At 40.2% G+C, this 14,551-nt stretch overlaps 1 protein-coding gene across 3 annotated transcripts in view; it reads left to right on the top strand.

The window, feature by feature from the left end:
• numbl (NUMB like endocytic adaptor protein) overlaps positions 1–14,551 on the top strand; it is a 64,032-nt gene that overhangs the window by 27,085 nt on the left and 22,396 nt on the right. For 2 of the 3 annotated variants that reach the window (XM_041994593.1, XM_041994592.1), the window contains exon 1: positions 1,790–1,944. The exons of the other annotated variant lie outside the window; for it this stretch is intronic. In XM_041994593.1, the coding sequence (XP_041850527.1) occupies positions 1,904–1,944 (41 nt within the window). In that variant the 5' untranslated portion in view covers positions 1,790–1,903. Of the gene's footprint in view, positions 1–1,789; positions 1,945–14,551 lie in introns of those variants that run through there. 3 annotated transcript variants of the gene reach the window in all.

The following is a 14,551-nucleotide window of genomic DNA, read 5'->3' as shown; positions in this document are numbered from 1 at the left end:
CTTTTTCTTCCCTGATGGCGCAGCCATCTTCCAAGATGACATTAGGACATTTCAGATTGTGAAAGAGTGGTTCCGGGACCATGAGACAACATTTTCACACATGGATTGGCCGCCACAGAGTCCAGATCTGAACCCCATGGAGGATCTTTGGGATGTGCTGGAGAAGACTGCGCAGTGGTCGGATTCATCAGTACGAGTTCTTGGTAAAAATTAATGCAACATTAGATGGAAAAAAATGTGACATAGCAAAAACCTTTCAAAACGATGCCACAGCGAGTGTGTGCTGTAACCAAAACTAAAGGCAGTGCAACCAAATATGAGTAGTGTGTGTTTTTCTTTTTAAATCTTTTTTGGATGGGCAGTTTGTGTGTACTAACTCAAACTTTGACTTTTCACTCGTTGAAGCTGGTGACAGTTGTGTGAAATGCCTGGAGCTTGAACTGCTGTCTGTTTTTTTGTTTGTTTGTGGTTTTTGTTTTTTTTTTTTTGTTTTTTTTTATTTTGTTTTTCATTAAAACTGAGAAAATCGGCTGATGAGTAGCTCAACTGGCTGAGCAGCTGCCCCATGCACAGAGGCTGCAGCTTCTTGATGCAGCCAGCCCAGGTTTGAGTCCCAGCCTGGGACCTTTTGCTTCATGTCATTCCCTGCTCTCTCTGACCCCTTATCCTGTCAAGCTACTGTTAAATAAAAGCCACTAGAGCCCAAAAATAAAAAAATAAAAAAATAAAAGGAGAAAATTGTTCCCCATTTTGTGACTGTTTTCCAACCTTCAGTGAGATTGTTTAACATAGAGTTATGTAGAAATGTGATCAGAACAGCATATAAATCAAAGCTTGACCCACAAACCTCTTGGAATTGCCAACTCTTTTGAAAACACTTTGCAACAAGATCCACTGTGGCTCTGCATGCCAGTTCTCTTCACAGAACCTCACCTCTCATCTCAATCTTCAGATGAATCTTTGATATATTCAGATGATCCATATGTTTATCCAACTTGGCAACGGTTTCCCCGGCTTGACAGTCTGGAGCAGAAAACTCCAAACACTGCAGATGCTACAACCATCTGTTTGTTCCGGGTGTGGTCTTTATGTTTCATCATTTTGCAAAGGAAACTAAGCACCTCTTAATCATCTGTTGGGAACTCTGCCTGCTGGACATCTGTGACCCACCCTCCAGCATCTAACACTGGACAAGATGCCCAATAACACCCCCGTGGATACACAGTAACAGAGCTCCAGTGCTCCTCCATGTTTGGCCTTATTCCCCAGTTCCAGCCCCAGAGCCGGTATCTGGGCTCCAGCTCCAGTTGTCACCCTCTCCCCTAGTGCACTCTTGACCAATGCGCCCACAGCAGACATAGAGCAAAGAAAACTGTGTCACCAGCCGCCATGACTGGTTTAATCACCCCTCCCCTCTCTTCATCCTCTTGCTCTCTCTCTCTCTCTCTCTCTCTCTTTCTGCCCTCCCACTCCATTCTTTCCTCGCTCCCAGGATTTGGAGCACCAGACATTGATTGTCTTATTTTTAGAGCATCTGTTAGCATACATGTGTGTGTGTGTACTGTATTTACTGCGTATGCCTGTAAACCAGACGCTCATCCATGCCGGCTCATAGGCATTTTGTGTCTGGGTGCATCTCTGCGCATATTTACAAATGTATCAAGGCTCCTATTTCTAAGTTAATCCCTTAAGAAGAGGTGTGGTTCTCTCCTTCGCCCTGCACTCACTCTCCTCTCTGTCCCTCACTCCGATGAGCGCAGTATCATCACATGTTCTCTCTCCGCCCTCTTCCTCTCATCCTCCCCCTGCGCTGTTATCGCTGTGGCCGTCAGTCTGAGGGAGTCTTCTCTCTCAGCTTTGTCATCTCTGCATCGTCTCTCATCTGCTGCTGTTCCTGTGTTTGATGAGTAGTCAGAGCGAGATGGGGGAGGCCATTGAACTCAGGTGAGTCAGATTCAGAGTGGGAGGTGTGAACTGTGTGTTTGTTCAGCAGCTTGCTGCTGACATCCAGCATACACTGGAAATGTTTTTTTCCTGATTCTGTAATCTACTGCGTACCTGGTTGCATTTCTATTTCTAAGTGGGTCACAAGTTGCCGTAGCAATCAGCACTTTGGGCTTTTCTTTCTTTTTTTGCAGCCTCACATTTTTTCCCGTCCATCATGTTGACCCTAATTCAGCAAAGGGAGAAAACTGCAGACTCTGTAGAGGTCAACAAACAGGCTTGGCATTTGTAAAAGTGATTTATTTCTCTTTCTTTTAACTATTTATCTCACTGGTTTTATTGCGTTATTGGCCACGGTCACAATCACTTCCAAACTGATAATAGGTCTAGCCTGTATCCACAGGGCTCATAGCAGTTAATAGCCTTAGCAGATGTATTAGACCCCTTGCCCATATGGAAGAGATTAAACCAGCTAAATTGATACCAACGCCCAACATCTTTTCTTTTTTTTTTTTTTTTTTTTGGACAGATTTCGTGCCTGCACATGTTTTGTGCACATCCTTTGGTATGAGTATGCTCCTGTGTGTGTGTGTGTGGGGACACCTGTCTCGCTCTGGCATTCAAAAGTTGGACAAAATATCTGTAATTTCCAAAGGGCATCAAGTACAGCTTGATACATTTCTTTATCCTAAACATGGTTACTGATTTTAATTTTGTTTCATTATCATTTCATTCAGGACAATGGTAAAATGACATTAAGTAAAAGTTTGGGCACCCTGATACTTGATCTGTGTTTAGAAAAACTCCAGTTTGAATAATTAAAAAAAAAAAAAAAAAATTATCCAGCTAAAAGTCTTTCTATTCTTGTTTGTTTTTTTAAGAACCTTTCTTCAAAAAGTTTAATGTGTGGCTTTTTGGAACATCTATATACATCTAAACTCGATGAAGTCAAGGGACCGTAACACCTGTGCCTCTATATATATAATTTTACTGAAGATGTGACATTTGCTTTCAAAGTTCATTTACATACAGTTGAGTTCCATTTCCCCCTCTGTTGGATAAATTTTCCCTGTGTCACTGCCTGCAACACAATCCCAAAGCTGGAACAGCTTTTTATTTGTTCAAACACACCTTTGCATAATTTCTACAACTTCATCAAAACAGATCAGCCTTGCATAAATGTTAAATCATAATCTCTGATGCTAACATGTGGTGAAGAAATGTGTTCATCTGAGGACCACATCCCAAAGGTCATAGCTGTGGTTCCACAGTAGCACATTTCACCGCCTCTCCAGTCTGTAAAACTTTACTGAAGGTCTGTTTGTCTAAAAGTTAAAAATGTTAGATGCCTTTTGGAGACCATTACATCTTCTACTTGCATAGCAAAAAAAGCAACAACCAGGATTTTGTTGAGAGGTGGCGGATCCTTTTGGACGGTGTTGCCAAACTTTCTCGAGCTGAATAGAAAGGGTGGGTTTGCTTAAATTCTCTAACACATTCAACGCTTCCTCTCTTTTTCTTGCTAATTTTCTCTCCCTGCCCTCATGATTAGATAACAGAGGAGGCCAGCTCTCATGCGCGTTGGAAAAAGGAAAGAGAACGAGGTTAAGGAATGAGAATAGTGCTCACAACAGAGACCTGTGTGATAAGGGAAATGAGGACAATTTTTTAAAAAAGAAATCACCAAGACAGAGGTGCAACAGTAAGGTGAGGATGGGAGGAGGGTGTAAAGTGAACATCAGGTGTGGGAGGGGGTTAAAGTGGATGAAAATATGAAGGACAAGACTGTATGTGAAGAAAACAGTCAAGGTAAAGTGGGTTTATTATGGAAGAAATATTGATTTCCTCCCTTTGTTAGCAGAGGAAGCACGAGTTGATTATCAACTGGGGATCTTACTGAATTTCTAAAAGAACTAAAATTGGTTGGAGAAGATTGTTAAAATGGGGCTGAGAAGGAGGAGAAAGAAACATGAGAACAGTGTGGATGCAGCAGTTTTTCTCTATGCACAGAACTTCTTCAAAGCGAGGCAGCAGAGCCACATCGGGTCATTTGGCATTCTTCTGTGACAGGGGAGTCTGACGTAAAATCTGAACAATCCAAGCTCAAGGGTGGAGCCGCCCAGGCACCGACACATTACAGCAGCAACAAAAGGCCCTTCAGCTTGGGAACATTTATGTTCCAAGTGAATTTAATTGGGCTTGGAATTGTGTCTTTGAGCTCATAAATGTGTTTTTTAAGCTTGAGCATCACATGTTGGGCTCCTCATGTTTGCGTATCCACGTAAATTGGAATATTCTAGGGTTATACTGTAATTAATGTGGGTTTCATGTCCGAGTACTTTGTTGAACACTTTGCTCTCATATCAGATGTTTAATATGTTTGATAAGCGGTCCTGTTGCTGTGGTACAGTCTGATAGGAGGGAATACAAAGTGGGCACACAGAACCACAATATGATACTGGAGCACATTGACTAGACTGCTCCACTTCACGCCTGGTTGCACTGTGTTTAGATAAACTTTCCACACACACATTTCCACACACATTTTTCACAGTTAAAGACATGCTGCCATGAAGACGTGAAAGTATTTTGATACAGATGGAGACCTCAATATATTCTTCTACATGCATGTACAAGCACATAGCAAACAAACAAAGCTAGCTTGGTCTGAACCTGTTTTGGATATTATGTTAATTTGCATCTCTTTTGCATCTTGGAACCCATTCAGAGGCACATACTCATGAAAAAGGAGTTGCACACAGGTGTGAAATCAAGCATGACAACTTTTTTAATACCATGAAATTCACAAAACATTTTTTCTTATAGATCAAAACAAAGATAAAGAGCCAGCCTGCAGAAACATGCACACATCCCACAGCCTTCTCTTGGTTTGGGGAGGGCGACAGAAACTGTGTCAGAGGGGGCAATAACAAATGACCACGATTAGCCCAGAGGATGGAAATAATGCTGTAGGTGTGGGAGACGGATAAACACATATGCATCCCATCATGTTGTATAGACAGCTTGTGAACCTGTCTGAATGCACACTCTGACCCTCTCTACATCCTCCACATAGCTTACATAATTTTATTTGAAATTTCCAGTTAAATCCAATTTGCGGTAAAAGACAGGAAAGCAGACAATTTTAATTAGAGGATGTTTTCTCAGACTCCCAGCTTTACCAGACGGACCTTCTCTTAATACGCTGGACCCACGGCATGGATTGTTCCCTCATATTTATCTTTTTAGCTGTTGCTTTATCATAGCTGTGATATAAAGTTTGTTGTAATTCAAGACCGAAGCAGAGGAAACATAGTGTGAAGTTTGGGCTGTGTATGGAAAGCATATGTTTGTGTGCATTTAAAAGTAACAGACAGATTCCAGTAAATCTCCTTTTACTCAGTGATTGAGCCAGCTGGAAACTTATACTGCTTCCTGGATCCATCCATCCTTATTGTGCTGACAGGATAATTAATTCAAAGTTATCCAAGCTGCTTTATCTTTAGAGTCACTGTGCAAATGTCCACATTAAAGGTAGTACTTCCAAGGATGTGAAGCAGTTTGCATGTGTGTATTGCTTTGTTTTATTGTGAATCTGTAAATGTACTGTCATGTGAAAGTACATCTTTCAGTTCTAATTGTTGTCATGTCAGGATTGATGAGATGCTGGACAGATGGTTTCTTTAAGTCTAGATGAGGAGTTCATGATTGTACCAATGACTACCTGGTGTCCAGGTCCTGTGGCGGCAAAACCCCATTTGCTGAACTGTTGAGCCAACAAGGCTCTGTGCATTAAGGCGTCTTTATTTTGGTCTCATTATTCCAAAGAAATCATACTGCCATGTTCTTTTAAAAGATATAATGATTTATCCTGGCAACTCTTTTAAATGCATCATATTTGTTGAGTCTTTTTCTTATTGTATAGTCCTTAACTTTAACATTTAACATGCTAAGTAAGGCCTGAGATGTAACTAATGGCTTGTCCTTTTTTTTTTTTACTTTTTTCTTCTGAGCGTTGCACAGTCTGACCTTGGGGTGAACCTGCTGGAGGGGACATCTTCTCCTGGAAGATTGTTAGCTGTCCTGAATGTTTTCCAATGTGAATAATCTCCTTCATGTAGAATGAGAATAGTTTGGAAATGGTCTTATAACCCTTCTTAGATTGCTGGCATTCTTAAAAGCTATTGCTGATGTTTTCCCTCCTTGGCATTACATAAACAGACACCTAATACTGTCGACCAGCAAACTGTCAACACTTCTGTATTTATAGAAGTGGTCACACTTGCTGGTGACGGATTAATCAAGTGCACCTGATTAAATTTGATCAGCAGCTCCACCACTATTTACCCTGCAATTCCTAGAGAAGTAAGAAGGATGTACTATTCTCACACTGTTTCTGCATTTTGGCTTACTTTTCTTTAGCAAATTATGAATGGCAATATAGCCTATTTTTTATTTATTTATTAAAGAAGCACTATTAAACTTTGGCAGATTTAGTCTCTGAAGCACCCCCTAACAACGACTGATTCGGCATCCATCTTGCATCCTACCTGTACTCTAAACTTGCTCCAGCCAGTAAAAGACAGTCTGATGTTGACTCTTGTCTCTTATGTCTTTTTCTTTTGAGTTTCCTTCAATAATGTCCACTTGCGTTCCTTTATTGAATCAGCCACGGTGCCACTTCAGAACGGCTGGTGTGTTGATATCCAGTTGCTAGTATTTGACATGGTGCGTAAACCAAAACTCAACTGTAAAGTGATGCAATGTTCTGGAAGAAAAAGTTGTGAAGGGCACTTTTTCAGCATCAGGACACTGCAGGGCAGCGTCAGCTCCATGATAACACATGATAACACATGATAATACATAACACATGTAACTGTGCCATTAAAATGAGTCAGAGATGCATATTTTTAAGGTCAGAAAGTCACATAGTACCACTTTGATCTGATGTTATAATCTATAATCTGTTTAGGACTAAATGTGCTATGTATTTTCATTATTATAAGAAAATAATTTCTACTTTCTTTTTCATATGACTGTAATTTAGGTCAATGAGATCTTAACAGGCCTTTTTTATAGGGCTGTAACAGCTATGGACAGTGTCTTTATGTAGGAGACTCAGATCAAGTTTTCCATTTACACTGCAGACCAACTCCCTTCAGTTTTAGCCAACATTTGTTGTGGACTTGCAGCCCCAATGGTTGCTGCTTTTGGACAACAGGAACTTTTTCATAATATATTTAACTATTAGCAGAAATGACCTTTCCTCTTTGTTGCAGCACCATCAAAACTGTGGACAACTGTTCACTGAGCTTCCTTTATATATATATATATATATATATTTTATTTTTAATTTTCTTTCCAAGTTTCTATATCAAAGAATCTTGTCTCTAATGTCTTAGTGTGCAACACTAGCTAATGTTAACTTGAAAGTGGGAGTCTTCTAATATCAACACAATGGCCTGCTCCAAGTAAAAATGGACTATAACACAACATGTAAACAGAAAAAGCAAGGTCCCCTTCCAGCCAACAATCAAAACCAACCCCAGGGATAGGAGTCAAAGATAGTGTGGAGTCTAACAAAGGTTTGATGGAAGTTATGCATTCATTTTAAAACTTTAAAACTTGCTCAATAGTGGAGTTTTATAAGAATAGTGACTCTCTCTGATTGCTCTTGGTCGAAGTAGCATCTGCACATGGTTCTCTGCCAATAAATCTCTAACATTACGCAACTTCTGTAATATTAACCTTTGAAATTTTTAGCATCATATATTTTAGTAATCAGGACAAAATGAACACCAAGTTCATTTTCTGTGATCAGAGTAATGTTAAATAATGGAAGTATCCTGGGCTAAATTATTATGGCTTACAGACAGAATATTGGGTTTGATGTGCTGCGGCTGTGATACTGCATGCAGACCTGGACACATGTCTAATGTGATGTTGTAATTAAACAGTAAAGACTGACTGGATATTTTCTAAAAACATACACAGATCTAAGTTTAGAAGGATGACACAAGGAGTTGCCATGATTTGTTTATCGCATTCAACATTTAGAAAGTGGAAGTGGGGCGGCAGTGGCACAGGCGGAAGAGCAGGTCGTCCAATGATCGGAAGGTCGGCGGTTCGATTCCCGCTCCCGCAGTCATCTGTCGTTGTGTCCTTGGGCAAGACACTTAACCCTCCTTGCCTCCAGTGTTGGCATCGCTGGTGTATGAATGTGTGGATGAATGTTTGGTGATGGTCGGAGAGGCCGTAGGCGCAGACTGGCAGCCACGTTTCCGTCAGCTTGCCCCAGGGCAGCTGTGGCTACACACGTAGCTTACCATCACCAGGTATGAGTGAGGAGTGGATGAATAATGGATTCACACAATGTAAAGCGCTTTGGGTGCCTTGAAAAGCGCTATATAAATCTAATCCATTATTATTATTATTATTATTAAGTGACAGAGCTTATCCTGGATCAGAAACATGAGTCACTTCTTCATGCATCTACATAGTAATCGTACCAATGACAGCTTCTCATTCACGCTACATTCACCCTCTGCTGTGATCACGCCCTAAATTCCCATTCGCCAACCCGGTCTGAGTCACAGAGGGGCTATCCAATCATATTGAGTAAAATGACCACCGGCTCATATGCTGGCTCTGTCATTCACACTTGCCCACACACACACTGACTGTAACTATATAAGGACATCTTTCTGTGAAAGGGTTCACCCTACACAGAAAGCCCCTGAAAGATCATGTTGCATTAGTGTGCTGGAGGGAGGATGGGTAGGGAGGTTTTGTGTATTTACCCATCAAAGTCTATCAAATTGGTTTCTGTTAAGTACTTTGACATGGTGACATCACTGAATTTAGCACATTTCTTACACTTATGGGTGAAAGACTCTATTGTTAATATGACCCCATGGTCGGTGATTTAAGGGAATAAGTCAGGGGGTCTTGTTTTGTTGTGTTAAAGCTCTGATAAAAAGCTTTCTTTCAGAAGCAGAGAAATGCCTCGGCACTGCATTTCTTCCCATACAAATTAGATTACATGAAGTTTCTAAGCTCTGGTGTGCTGTTAGAAATTAATTCATTTACTGACAATGAAGTTAAGCGGTAGTTTTAGATATACTTATCTTCTTCTTGCTTTTTAAGGTATGTATTCTGCACACACAGCAGATAGTTTGCTGAGAAAACTAATTTTATCCAAAGACATGTTGTATGATGTCATAAAGAAGTATTGAGCAGGTGTACGTGACAAACAATGGACACTGTATATGCCAGGCTGACGGCTTACAGATAGTTGTGATTCAGCTTATACTGAATGAGTCTGCACACACTTCTAATTTGAACAGAAAAGGCCATCTATGATGCAATACCTCCACTTCTGCCTCCTCACTTCTTAATAAGTATTCTTTATAAACCACCCACACTTAATGCTGCATATAGCACTTCATGTGCTGTTGCTAGAAAGTTATTTTTCAATGTTTGCTAGCTGAAACTGTTGCACATCAGGGTGTTTTATGTTTCATAAGAGGTCAGATAATCCAACAGTGTGTTTTCAGCTGGGATGTTTCCTGTATTTCTGATGAAATTATGTTATTTGTTAGTGATTATATTGGCCTGGAAAAGGTCTGTTCTCCAGTCAGTCTGAGTTTGTTCTGTGGTTGTTCTGTCTGTCACTTGTGCAGAAACACACTCCTGCACAACCTCAGAAATCATGCAACGAATAAGGCCATCCTGTTCTGGGTCAGCCTTACAGTCTAAACACAAGTGCGCTGGTTTATCTCCGCTATGATGCACTCCTTTATTTCCTAATCACACACATGGACTTGCACATATACAAATCACTTGTCACTGCCTTTGTGTATTAGAGAAATGAAGAAAAACAGCAAGTTTTGAATGATAGCGTTTGTGTACCTACAGTATGTGGGTCACGTAGTGTCAGCTAAAGTCTGCAGGGCCCAGAAACTGGGTTGGTCGTTTGTGCACATGTATTTGAACAGTATAATTCAGAAGTGTAGATAAGCTTTTCTATTCATTTTGAAAAAGGAAGCAGGTCCAAACATTTTACTGGTGCAGTATATACAACATATTGTTATATAATGTGTTTTTGTGTATCAGCATGTTGTACTTGGGGTTTAAAGTGTTTGTGACTGTGAATTATTCCTATTAACTTGTTTTTGAACAGTCATACTTTAGCAATGCAATTTGTAACCACTTACAAAACATTTAGCGTGACTTGTAAAATGGTGGGAAACAATCTGGAGTCTTGGTTTAATTCAGTGCACATACAATCTGTTCATTCAAAGGAGACAGTCTTTTTTCTCAAGATCACACCATTTGTTGAGGTCTCAATGACATTTCTGCCTAAATACCACAAAGAGACAGTAAAGCAACCCCTTTTTCATCTGTGAATTTACAGCCCTTTTCAAAGCAGCCGGTTTTAGGGTGTGGAACGAGCCCCTCAGCTCTATTCCAGCCCTCTCTTCTGAGTGGCATGCATTATTTAAGAGCCGTCCTGCAGCTTTTAAGTAATATGCAAACCTGAATTTGGACACAAGTTACGCTCAGCAACCCTTGAAGCACGAGACAGTATGAGAGCTCATACTAGCACACATTAAACTGCAGTTCAGTCGTGTATAGCTGGTACTAATTACAAACTAGTCAGTATTAAACTGATCCTGGTTAGGAAAACACTGTACTGTAGATAAGAAAGCTGAAGGACTGTAATGGTCGTCTGCAGGCAATACATCTGTCAAAATCATGTCATAATTCATTATTACAAATAGGCTATATAAACCTGGACTTTAGTGCTCCATTCTCCAAGTGCCCCAAGTTTTTTATGGCTAACAGCTGTTGCTCTTATTGTGATGTTTCACCACTGTTGTAGAGGTGAGGACCCAAAGTGCAGGCAGACGAGGCAGGAGGCAGAACGGCACAGGTAAATATGGAGGACGTACTCAGGAACAGCAAAAACCACACAACAGGGACTAAACCATAAGGATCTGACAAAGATACTGAAAACCAAGGGGTATAAATAGTCATCAGTAATCAGGAGCAGGTGAAATGAATGGGTAATCAAAGTAGGTGCGCTAACGAGCCAGGAACAGAAAACACAGAGCACATGAGCGAAAGGTACAAAACAGGAAACTGAACAAAACATGACAAAACCAAACATCTAAACCATGATCATGACAAAAACCAGAACTATAAACCAGGACCATGACAGAACTAAGCATGGCCACAAACCAAAACAGAGACCATGACCATGATCATGACATGTCGTGACTGTTGTTGCTACGGTCATAGAAAATAGTTTCAAACTTTTGACTAGAAGAGAAGAACATGTATGAAATGCTAATTAGAAATCTTGGCAGAACACAAAACCTTCTGCAGATTTTCTAACTGATGTGCCCCCCTAACGGCGGCTAATTTAGCTTCCATCTTGAATCCTGTTTGTTAGTCCGATGCCGACTCTTGTCTTATCGCTTGCTCTGTCCCTTTTTCTCTTTTCCTCTCTTCCTCGGATCTTGTGTTCTTGATTTTCCTTGCTGAATCGGCCATGGTGAGCGACCAAAATGTGTTTATATCCATTTGCTAGTGTGTATTGTGGTCTGTAGAGCGAAACTCGGCTGCAACGTCACCAAGTGTCCAGGATGAAAAAGTTATATAGGCGGTTTCTCAGCCTTGCTGCTGGGCAGTGACGACTCCAGAAATTTGCATAATAAATGTTTTAAGGTCAGAAAGTTAGGTAAAGCATGTTTATAAACAGCCAGTGTGTTGATATTCAGTTGCTGTCATGTGATGTGATGTTGGAAAGCAAAAAGCTGATGAAAAATGCCTCAGTGTCTCAGGAAAATATAAGTTGTAAAGGGCAGTTTCTCAGCCTCGGGCAGTGTGGCTCCAGGAATGTTCATAATGAATGAACTTTGCCATCAACACAAGTCAGAAACACATATTTTTAAGGTCTGAAAGTTACAAAAAGCCGCTTTAAAAAAAGTGATAGATACAGGGTAGGTAACGTTAAACAGTTAATGTGTCTGTATACACACTAAGTAGGTTTTACACATTATATGATTTACAAATTTGAGAATTTTCTAAAAGAAAAAAAAAAAAAGATTTTGAAGCACATCTTTAAATTAATATGCTCCCCTGTTTGTGTACACAGGTTTGAAACACTAGTTATCTTCCTCTTTAGGTAGAGCATTCTTAACTAATGAAGCTTTTCCAGCTCCCAATATCTTCATGTGATATTCTCTGATCAATAATCTCCTAATGCCCATCAGTTGTATATTGATGTTTTGCTGTTGGCATTAGAAACTTCCATTAGCTCTTTGTAATGCTGAGCCCTGTCCGAGTTACTCAAGGAATAAAATGGGTTTTGAAAGGACATTAATCCCTTTATCCTGTGTGGAGCTGTATAGTAATGTTGACTCTGTTTGCTTTTTCTTCCACTATGACTTTCTCTGAGTCACACTTTGGAGCTCGGTCTAAACACAGCTACTCAGCTTTACAGCCAAAAAGACTTGACTTAAACTTGACCAAAGCCAGAGAGAGGAAACAGGTGTCTATATCATGCGGTCACCATGGCGACTTTAAGCCAAAACCGTTACCGCACGCACATTAAATGGGAAACTTGCTCCACCTCTCGCTGTCCTCTCCCTATTTTTCTGAAACTTTAGACACGGGGCTAACGGTAATGTGAAGTGGCAGTGACTCATTCTTTGTGTTTGTAAAGTGTGTGTCAGAATCACCCTTCCTCCTCCTCTTTCTCCCGACTTGTGTGAGGTGTTCTGTTTGCATCTGGTTGTGAAGAAGTGTAAGAAAGGAGTGTTTCATTTTGCAAAAATCTCTTAGCCGCTGCTGAAAACAGAACATCTGGATGAGCAAAAGGCTTAGTGTGAGTGTAAAGGAAAGGCAAAAAGCCAAAAATATCAATCGGACTCACATCTGGCAAACACTAACCACAGCTGGGCCTTATACTCAGCCTTACATCAATGCAGATTAAATAGTGTGAATCTAAAGGTGACAAACATACATGCCTTTTGTTATTTACAAGTTTAAACTTAACACACAAAGATACAATAATGATCTTCCAAACCATTCACAGTTAAAATGGCAACTTAACAAGCTGGGGAAAATGTGCAGTTTTTTTCCCCCCTCCTTTTATGAGTCTGTCCGCGTAGGACACAGGAGAGAGCTTTTTTACGCCAAATTCATTCCTGTGAAACCCATTTCCTCAATTTCACATCAGCAGAAAGTGAAGGAAAAAATGGAAACATCAGCTTTGGACAAGAACGGAGCAAAGTGGGGATCTGTGGGGCGGACACGGTCGGGAAGAAGCCATGATAAGAGGTCATCTCGGGTGAACAAATCCGAATGTCGATGATATAACATCATATGAGCGCAAGTCTTCCCTCTCCTCTGCAGCAATACATCCCAGATGGCTGCTAAGTCAAACACTGGATGGGGAACAGCTATGTTTTTTTGGCCCCGGGCCTCCTGTTTATGAAGCTTGCACTGACTGGTGTGAGACTTGATTTGTGCTGCTGATTTATAGATTTATTTAGATATTTTTGCATTCTTGCCTGTCTGCCTGCCAGCCCACCCCCTCTGTCTGAGTCTACTCTGGGGTTTTTTTTATTTGTGCAGATGTTGTGCAGGGTGAGGTCACAGCTATGCAAGGCCTTTGCATGTCCCCACCCTCTTCTCGTCAGTGTTTAAAACCAGATTTCATACTGTGGTTCTCAGCAAGGGACCAAGTTCTATTTTCTCCCATCTGTTCATTCACTGTAGCCAGGTTTCAGTCAGGAATCCTGACATAACTCCATAATATACAAATATATAATAACTAAAAATAAATATAATAAAATCTACATAAAAACTCCATAATACTCCACAATTAAAATATCTTTTGGGGATAAATAAAGTATTTTTTCATTTCATTTAATTTCATAATATCTCTTGTTGTGATATAAAACCAGCAGCCATTTAATTCACTTGGAAAGAATTTGTGCTGTTCTAATAGAATCCAGCCTCAGCAGCATCTACTAATTATGTTTCAGTTAATCAAAACCAAGTTAGATTTCTGCTAGTTTGAAGTAAATTTTCTGCCTTTTTGCCTGACACGGATAACAGAAAGTTTGTTTGTTTTTTGTTGTTTTTAATTTTTATTTGTTTTGAAGGGACAACTGATTTAACTTTTATATATCTGAGCACCAGGCTATATGCCTTATGACATTGTGAGGAATTTCATCACATCAGAGAAGCATTAAATAATGAAATGATGTGAAATGTTTAAATTGGGTATGACACATCCTTAAAATTGGTGTGATTTAAATGGTGATTTAAAACCACTTACTGACACAAGCATACAGCACTTCTTAGAGTTAACTATCACTCACACACACACATACACACACACACCGATGAGCACATATCACAGGCAACTTGAGGCTCAGTATATTACCCTGGGACATTTTGACATCAAACCATCCAACTTTAAAACAGATTCATGATAAAAAGAATGTGGGGCACACCAGTTTCTCAGCTCATTTTAGCCCCCAGTCCCTTCTACAAATTGTTATTACAGTTTTATGTAAATTGCAGGTTA

Source organism: Melanotaenia boesemani, chromosome 9 (genome assembly GCF_017639745.1).
Source record: "Melanotaenia boesemani isolate fMelBoe1 chromosome 9, fMelBoe1.pri, whole genome shotgun sequence".
Classification (NCBI taxonomy): Eukaryota; Metazoa; Chordata; class Actinopteri; order Atheriniformes; family Melanotaeniidae; genus Melanotaenia; species Melanotaenia boesemani.
This window is presented reverse-complemented; position numbering and strand designations above follow the sequence as displayed.